This window comes from Psammomys obesus, unplaced genomic scaffold (genome assembly GCF_907164565.1).
Source record: "Psammomys obesus unplaced genomic scaffold, mPsaObe1.curated_primary_1811, whole genome shotgun sequence".
In the NCBI taxonomy this organism is placed as follows: domain Eukaryota; kingdom Metazoa; phylum Chordata; class Mammalia; order Rodentia; family Muridae; genus Psammomys; species Psammomys obesus.
This window is the reverse complement of record NW_026596234.1, coordinates 2,047,252-2,056,741: the sequence shown is the minus strand read 5'-3', so window position 1 is coordinate 2,056,741 and position 9,490 is coordinate 2,047,252. Positions and strand designations below refer to the sequence as shown.

At 50.9% G+C, this 9,490-nt stretch overlaps 1 protein-coding gene across 1 annotated transcript in view; it reads left to right on the top strand.

Moving 5' to 3' along the window:
* Positions 1 to 9,490, top strand: part of Cdh4 (cadherin 4) — a 447,733-nt gene that overhangs the window by 333,171 nt on the left and 105,072 nt on the right. Inside the window, exon 4 of the mRNA XM_055596255.1 lies at positions 7,158 to 7,328. Within this exon, the coding sequence (XP_055452230.1) occupies positions 7,158 to 7,328 (171 nt within the window). The remainder of the gene's footprint in view (positions 1 to 7,157; positions 7,329 to 9,490) is intronic.

Sequence of the window (9,490 nt, the reverse complement as noted above, 5' to 3'; positions counted from 1 at the left end):
GTCTGCAGTGCCAGGGTGGCGGGACTCACAGCCCACACTGTCTGCAGCGCCCCGCATGGCGGGACTCACAGCCTCACTCCTACACTGCACATAGGCATTAGAGGATCCTGCAGAACAGCAATTTCCAGCCTCTGCATCAGCTGTCACCTTCAAAAGAAGGAGCAGTGAAGGACTGAGACGCATCTTGGGGAGACAGTCTGAGCTCCAATCCCAGGCCTCCAGGCCTCCGGTCCTCAGACAGCACCAGATTCCACTATTCTACATTATGGTCGTGGGTAAATTCAAAGCTGCTTTAGTCAATACCCTGCACACAGTAGGTAGTTTTCACAGAAAGTTCAAGCCCAAACTGGCCTTCCAGATATTCCAGAGGCAGTGACAAAATAATCACCCTGCCTTGTTCGGGAAGCCTTCCTGTGCACATCTCAGTGAAATTTCAGCATCTCCCCGTTTTGCAAGCGATTAGAACTAAGTAGCATCCGGCTTCTGGGGCAAGGACGGCATTCATCACACACCTGGGGCCTTTTCAGAGCGAACTTGTGCGAAAGTGTGTGTATAATAGCTGTTTGTGAGTGTGGCTATCTTCCTCTTGTTTTATTTTGTGTTTGTTAAATGCCAGTTTATTCTGCCTTAGCTGTTCCTTGGCTACTATGGAAACCAGCTAGACGGCTGCAGACAGAAGCCTAACTAAATATTTTAAATGTGTATGCTTGCAGACAAGCAAAATGGACCCCTCCCAGAGTAACATTGAAAAAGAAGAGGCAAACGGATGTCCTGTACAGAGCAGCTCAATATCCCTGGAGAAGGGGAAAAGAGGAGGGGAGGGGGAAGAGTTGAGGGAGAGAGAGGAGAGAAGATGGAAGGGAAGGAGAGAGGGAAAAGACGAGGGGAGAGGCCTAGTTATCTAGTTACCTTCAGTTAAAAGCAATGCCAGGCCCGACAATGGTGGGGAACCCACATCACTCCCCTGACTGCAACAGGTTGGATCTAGCGCCCTGGGAAAGCCATACACTGAAGGGCTGTGTCTGCTGGTGGAACCCAGGGTAAGCCCATGTCCTCCTGGCCAGCAGGAAGGCCATAGGAAGTCCACATGACTCTGCCGCCACCCCCACTTCCACATACCTAAGAGTTATGAGTTAGCTGTGCCCCGTCCTCAGCCACCATTTTAGCAGAGGCTACATGATGAGGCCGTAGAGCTGCTGTGGAACCACGCTGCTGCCACGCAATTGTGGAAGGCAAACGCAACTGGAAGGTTAGACAGCTGGCCTTATCATTATCACATCATCATCATCATCATCATCATCATCATCATCATCATCATCATAACTTTGCCTAGTAGTGTGTGTGCATGCATGTGTGTGTGCACATATGAGCGTGTGTGTGTGTGTGTGTGTGTGTGTGTGTGTGTGTGTGTGTGTGTATGGAGTCACAGGACAAGTCTGTGGAATGAGTTCTCTCCTTCCCTCTTCACCTGCATCTTGGAGCATCTAGGGAGATACAGCAAGTGCATTAGCCACTGAGCCATCTTGCTGGCCCCTTCGCCCCTTTCTGTGACTATGACTGTGGAAAGAAATTCTCAACTCCGGGCTCTCCCATCAGTCAACTTTCTCTGCTCATCACAGCTCTGTCTGCAGATCTCCCCCACCGTTGCCATCTCTGTTGTATTTTAATTTATTACCTTTACCATGTGGATCAAAGCCAGGGCTGTATGTGTGCTAGGAAAGCACGCTACTGTGGGGCCACCATCCCAACTCCTCCTTGCACATTTTTTCTTTGTGACAGGACTACACTAACAGTCCAGGCAGCCACCGAACTTTCAATCCTTCTGCCTCAGCTTAGCAAGTAGCCTGAGACACAGAGCTCCTCTGCCTTCACCCTGGCAGGAGGGGAACCGTGGCTCTAAGGTGGGGGTGGGGCTCACACAAACATGCTCAGGCAAGAAGGCGGATCCCCACTTTGCCACCATTACCAATGTTCAATATTTGCTATGTCCTTCCTTACAGAATTTCCTGGTCAGAAGAGCTAAACGAAGGAAATCGTGTCATGAAAATACCCCTACTTCCTCTTTGCCACCCCCATACACTCTCTTTACACTGTGTCCAGGCAACGATTGGTACTATCTGCTTATGCAGATAAGGACTATAGGGTCCTTATGGAAACCATGTGTCAGCCTTAGGGGTTCACGGGGCTATGCTAATAGAGACTTGGGTAATAGAAGCTGAAGACTGCATCTCATGAGGTGAGGTTGGCAATGTGACACCTTTACTAAGATGCTTTGCCCCGGCCCTGTTGTGTGTCCCTTGTGAGCTTCTATAAGCTGCTTTTATAGAATCAGGAAGGCTCAGACATATATCATCTTCTCAAACCTGGGAGGAACTGAAGGTGTTAAAGAGACACCCAGCAGATGTACCCAGCCCCGATGGGCCACTCCATCTCTAAGGTCTGGCTACCCAACCATCCAGCGTTGCAGAGCTGGACCCAGAGATCCTTGAAGCAATCATATTTCCCTGCTGCAAAATGTGACACTTTCTCTGGGCAGCAATAGAAAATTCTCTATCCCTTGGGGGAATTTGTACAAGTATCCAGGAACCTACAACTATACCCAGCACCTGGCCACCCAGCACTGGCTGACCACCCTCCCATGGCTGTAGGGGGTGGGTAAGAACGTATCATTTTCGAGGTCTCAGTATGCCCGTGGGGGGGCATGGCCTAGCTGGGGACACGCCTCTCTGCGAGACCCACACCAGCTGCCGTGCCAAGGCCAGAGGCCTGGGATGGGGCCTGCCAGCTCTCTGCATTGCCATGACAAGGAAATTTAGAAAACATCATCAACATCTACTTGTAAACCAATGCCCACCCATTGAAAACTGGTTCCCGCCCACTGAAAACCAGATCTCTCCCCATCGCAAACCAGGATGATGAGGGCAGACTCATACACACCTGGGACAGGTGTTCAGGAGCTTCCGGTCCCAGGCATGCTGTCACTCACACTACCCTGTGTGGCCTCACCTGAGTGTTCTACATGTAAACCTGCTGACTTTAAAGCCCAGGCTCCTGCTTGATTCCTCGCAAAAGATGGGCAGATTGGACAGCAGGGAACCATGAGAAAAGGTCATTTTCTACATTATATTCTAACTCTGACTCTTTATTATCTTTAAAATAAAATGTAATGAGTGGGGCATGGCGGCACATACCTTTAATCCCAGCCCTTGGGAGGCAGAAACCAGCAGATTGCTGTGAGTTCGAGGCCAGACTGGTCTCTAGGCCAGCTAGGCAATATAGTGAGACCCTGTCTAAAAAAAAAGGAAAGTGATTATTTAAAACCTGCCCTAGATCAGTGTTGAATTATTCATCCCCGACTTGTGAATGGAGCCTTCAGAGAACTGACTCAGCTTCTTGCTAATACGGCACAGCCCTGGAGACCGCACTGAGAAGCCACAGTCTACCACCCTCATGGTCCCGCTCAGAAAACAACTCCCCTTCCAGGCGGAGGAAGGCCGGGGCAGGACAGAGCCCCGGACACAGAGACAGGGATGTGGGGTAACTTACAGTCAGCTGCGGGCAAGGGGAGGATGAGCCCACTGCGTTCATCTCCAAATACAGGTTCAACTCCAACACAGTGAGTGGGAGCCTCAACCTTCCAGGGGAAATCCCCAGGCAGCCACCGTTCATACGCCTCCCTCTTGTCCTTTTTAATTCACTTCTCACCTCTTCCCTGAAATGACAGCCTGTGTGTCCTCAAGCTTGAACATCTTGCCACTGTGCTGTAAGAGGGAGAAAGGGAAGATGCCTACATTTGAGATGGATCCATAAAGCCTACCAAGAAGGCTCCAAGACCACTTGATACAGAAGGACTGTCAGACCCCCATCCCAGCCCTTCCCAGGATACTTCACACACACACACACACACACACACACACACACAAGCAGGCAGACAGGTGTGCTCGCACATGCAGGCACACAGATGCACATACACACATACTTACGCATACAGAACAAGGATACACATTCTACCAGAGAATTATCATGGCCCAGCTCATGAGCACTCAGGATGCCATTTGTGTTTAAAAGGCTGATGTCCAGGCAGACGATATGGCTTAGCTGTTAAAGCAGTTTCCCTGCAAGCATGACAACTTGAGGTTAATTATCAGAGTTCATATTAAAAAAAAAAGAAAAAGAAGGAGGAAAGGGAGAGGAAAGAGAGAGGGAGGAGGAAAGGGAGAGGAAATCAAACAGATTTAGGGCTGTGAGTCTGAATGCTGACTAACTCGTGCCTTGGAGTCACATGGTCCTAGGCTGGCCTACCTCCTACATAATCCACTGCCTCAGTCAGCCCAAAGCACGGGCAGGTCCTAGAACCTGGGATCAAGGTGAGGGAAGGTCTCGGCTGCAGCAAACTTCTCACAGACTCACCTGAGGCAGAGAGGTGGGGCAGGGCTAGCTGTAAGATTCTAGGTCAGTGGTTCTCAACCGTCCTAATGCTGCAACCTTTTAATACAGCTCCTCATGCCGTGGTGACCCCCCAACACAAAATTACTTCATTGCTACTTCATAACTGCAATTTTGCTACCGTTATGAATTATAATATAAATATCTGATGTGCAAGATATCTGATATGCGACCCCTGGAGCCTGGGATGCTGCAGGCCTGATTTCTCCTCTTCCATCACCTGCTCACCTTCTATGCGGCTACCTTAAGGTCCAGCAGCAAGGGACACAGCGAGGCTTTCCCCTTGAAGCTGTGTGTTCAGTGCCCACACAGCAGCCGCAGTGGTTACAAGACTGTGGTTCAGCAGCTGCTGATGTAAGAAAGCTGAGGCCAGCTGAGAAGGAACAAGAGGGTGAGGATGTTAGACAGGAGGTCCAGGGACACTCAAGACACTGAGATGTAGAAACCGGGCAAGAAACAGCCCTCAGAAGAGTCCAAGCAAATGTCCATGTGGACAGCTCTGCTTCTGTGTGTGTACCAGTCATGCGTAGACATGCAGAGTGTCACACAGATTCGGATGTACTCTACAATGCTTAGAAACAACAGAGAAGCTAACCTCCCCCTTATCCATCACCCAGCCGCCATCCCACAGAAACACAGAGAAGAGAATCAGCGGGTGTCCACGGATAGGAGGAATTGCTGGGGAAAGAGGAAGCATCACCCAGAACAAGCAGATCTCCACATCCGTGTTCTGTGCCATGTTCTGAAAGGGCCTGGATGCTCATATGTCTAGGAGAACGTGCCTTTCCCGCCAGGCTGGCCGCTAATTGCCTTCCACGGTTTTCTCCCAGAGCGGTGGGTGCTTCTCCCCGGCAGAAGCCTGCGCAGGTCTGGCATTGACTTTCACCAGATTTTGTTATTACATTTGTCTCACAGCTTTAAAACAGTAGCAAATATGTGCAATTTATTTAAACAACACTTGGGAAATTAACGCCGTGCAAGCTCTTTCTAAGCAAATGAAGATAAAGCCTGGTGTTTAAGAGGATGTTGTGAGAGGTGCTTGGAGTTTCCCGTCTGCAATTAGAGGCCTCAGCAGTAGCAGCTACTGTTGGAGAGGCACCTCTGAGTAAGTCAGCCTTTGGGCTGTGCCTCGCCACATGCTAGGAGCACTGAGGACACGTGGAATTCCTTCCCAAAGGCAGGCCACCTCGCAGATGTGCTCTGTGAGAGAACAACCCGGGTATAGGGGCAGTGGCTGCAGGCTTGTGATTCCAGCTCTTCTGAAGGTAGAGGCAGGCAGATGACTAGTCCAAAGCCTGCCTGCACTATAGAGTGAGTCCCTATCTTAAAATTAAAATAAAATAAAATAAAAATAAAGAGGAGGACAGAGGTCAGGGTTAGATCCCCTGCTTAGCATGCATAAGGCCTAGGTTTGTGCCTAATGCTGGAAAAACAATCCCTTTCCTTCCAGAGGTACCTGGGACAGGTGAGCCTCGCAGCTGGGGCTTGTGAATATGCACGTGTGTCTGAAAACCCAAGGACTCGATAGACAGAATCACCTAGCCCACCTCTGAGCTGTCCAGTCCCGGGACTGAGGAATGAGTGTTTCTAAGGAGTTCCTCAGTGTGCAGCGCAGGTGCCGGTCCAGCCCGGAACACAAGCCCCATCCTCTCCTGCTCCCAGCAGGTTTAAGAGACAGCCTGGGGGCAGCGAGTCAAGCCTCAGTGCCCACCTCTACCATGGGAATATGGATCGCCTCCATCCCGCTGCACAGCCCTGGTGAACATAGGCAAAAAAAAACGATGCCACTCCACAGGATTCAGGAAGTGAAAGCCAGAACTTGGGAGGCTGAGGCAGGGGCATTGCTGTTAAGTTCAACTGAGTTCCAAGTCAGTTGGGACTAGAACATGTAACAGTGTCTATCCACAGGGCCTACTGTCTGTCCTCAGAGCCAGCTGTCTGTCCACAGGGCCGACACTGAGGCTGTTTGTCTGCAGGGTCAGCACTAACCCACCAAGCGGGTGCTCAGGCTCTCACGACTTCAACCATATCGGGAGCTCAGCCAAAGGGGATTCCACCATCCCAATGAGTTGAGGCAGGAAACACATCACTTGTCCTTTAACCCACTCAGTGCTCAGTCTGTTGCCCAAAGCCTACAACCCACTCGTCTCCCACCCCTAACAAATGTCTTAGTCTGTGTTGGGAACAAGCTTGCCTCTGGGAACGAACTTGCTTCATCCTGTCAGTTTGACAAGTTAAAGGGTGTATTACTCTAATTTGCATTTTTGATTCATGGAAGATGTAACAAGTATATGGACAGTCAGCACCTGTTGTGGTATAAGCTACATGTGCATGTTCTTTCCTTATTATGAAAGATATTAGTAGTTTACAAGAGCTCTTTACATAGGGGCTAGTGTTCATTTGTGACTTTTCTTTTGAATCACGTTGCTTAGCACAAAGTCAAGGGCTCCATCCCCAGAACCAAAGGAATTTAAAATAATGAAAACCCCTTATCCACATCCATTAAGGAGCTTTATGGGGGGGAAAAGGGAGCTTTATGGGCTCCTTTCTGTGGTTTCTACTTCGTCTATCTAATTCCACAACATACAAGACCTTCACCCCAACTCCAGTGTCCCCTGACTTTTCCGTACCAATAGGAGTGACCACAGATCCTCCTAACAGCTGTCCCTGTATAAAAGCCTAACCTGGCTTCTCTGACTCTTCTCCTTCAGAAAGGGAAGACAGTGGCCCTGGACCCCTCTCAGCCCCCAAAGGATACACTGCTGCCATGGCCCCAACATCAGAGCTCCAGCGGGCTGAGGAGGCAGAAGCGAGACTGGGTCATCCCGCCCATCAACGTGCCTGAGAACTCTCGTGGGCCCTTCCCCCAGCAGCTCGTCAGGGTAAGTGGGCCTCAGCTGCTCATGAGGCTGGTCTGGAGACATCTCTTCCGGACACTCTGAAGCCAGGGCAGGTTTGGGGATGTGGGAGGTGCTATCCAGTAAAGAAATGGGAAGAGCCAAGGCCTCTCTTCCTCCAGGCCCTTTCTGGTCACAGCGACTCCTCTGGGGATTATTTACATTTTGTCTGTGGAAGCTTGTGTTGTTCAGGCTATGTCCTTTGGCCTCTGGCACCTGGCTGTGATGTGTGTTTTTCCCTGTAGGGCACCTGCACATCTGTGACAATGGTCACCATGATGAAATGCAGGGACATGATCATGGAGAAGCCCCGTGGAAATGAGGTTCTGGGATGTTGCAAGGGTCGTGGATAGCCAGAGTATGGAGGAGGCGTGTGTTCCCAGGCCGGTTCTGTTGTGTGTTGTGTGTGTTTAGCATGCCGATATCATCAGTGCCCATAGCGATTTATGTTGCTACCATCAACCCCAGCAGATTTCCTAGTTCTATCCAAGGGTGACAGGGACCCGTGTGTGAGTGTGTGTTGAGTATGTTTGTGTGTGTGTGTTACAGTAGAAACTCTGGCATTGGTTCATGCAGCACACGCCCAGGGGGACAGTATGGCAAGCTCCTCTGTGCTCACTCTGACCACCGGGGCGTGAGGATTTCCTGAGTGTACACAGCCCCAGAACTGCCCAGCTGAGCTGGGAATTGCCCTGTGAGTCAGAGTTAAGGCCTGCAGGGAGCTGTCAAGGATGGAAACCCTGTGGGCCAGCTCCTGGCTGTTGGCCGACCTGCTGTCCACACCGGCTGCTAGGACGGGGCTGATGCCAGCCCTGTGGCCCTCACCCTGTACACAAGCCTCAGCCCTCCCCAGATGTGGCTTCATCTGGTGATGGCTTGTGATGTCGTTTGCTGAGGGGTTTTCTCGAAGTCTTTCATTTTTAATATAAACCAATTTGTTCTGAAAGAAGTTTCATCCAGCCCTGCCTGCGACACCGTGCTGTGTTGTGTGGAAGGCGGCTATGGGGAACATGGCTGCTGCCGACTCAGGGAAAACCACCCAGAGCATCCCCAAGCCTCAGTGTGAGCCCAGGGGAGGCCATGGGAACAGCAGAGTGTCACAGAGATGCACCAGCAGACAGGTGGAGAGGAGAAGGGAGGGAGGAGAGCTGTGCCACTCAGCCCAGCCTTTCTTCCTCAGAGCCGACTCGCTCTTCTGAGACGGGCTCTTTAGGGCACAGGTGTGAACTGAGTGTGCCCCAGGCAGCATACAAAAAGGGGGTATGGCTGTGTGCCCATCAAACCAAATTCCCAAAAATAAGTGGCAAGCAGAGTGACAACTCCTAGATTGACAGCTGCCAATCAGATTCATGCCCTGACTCCAGGATGGTCTAAGTCATTCTCATGGGCAGTGAGTGACTGAGTGAGTGAGTGATTGAGTGAGTGAGCGAGTGACAGGTGTGTGCTGGGGGCTCTGCTCTGCTCACATCTGAAAGATGTGTTCGGGAAGGATTTGGGGAGAGTTCAGGAGCACTGAAGCATCCCTAAGTCTTTGTCCTACATCCATATCTACAGCCCTACAGGAAAACATAAGAAGACTATAGGAGGCCCTTGTGGGCAGAGCGATGCCCCAGAAAGTGCTACCTGTATGCCACAGGGCACCACGGTGGGGGCGGGGTCTCCGATGCTGCCTGCCCTCCTCTGCTGGGCCTGGGGGAAAAGACCCTTGGAACACTCGAGACCTGCATGGATGTATCAATGGTCTGGGATGGCCAAGCAGAGTTGGAGCTGAGGGAATGGCCACTTCCTCCCAACCAGCAGAGGCCTGGATCCACTGTCAGCTGGAGACCTCTCTTCTCAGGGAGGGACAATTAGTGTTGAGCTCACAGCATGTCTGAAGGTATCTATGTGGCCGTGGGTGGCTGTAGGGACTGCTGAATAGTCTGTCCTCTGAATAGGCAGTCTGTCCTCTGCTGGCCACATAGACATAGGGAACGTGGCTGGAGATAGTGGCAGGCAGCAGAAGCTGCGGTGCCAGCTGGTGAGGCTGGGATGCTAAGCATCTAAACCTGTGAGAAGAATAATGAAACAGTTTTTTGACTGTATACACAGCAGTCTACCTCAAATACCTCATCCATGCATAACATACAGCAACCCACTTCATAAAT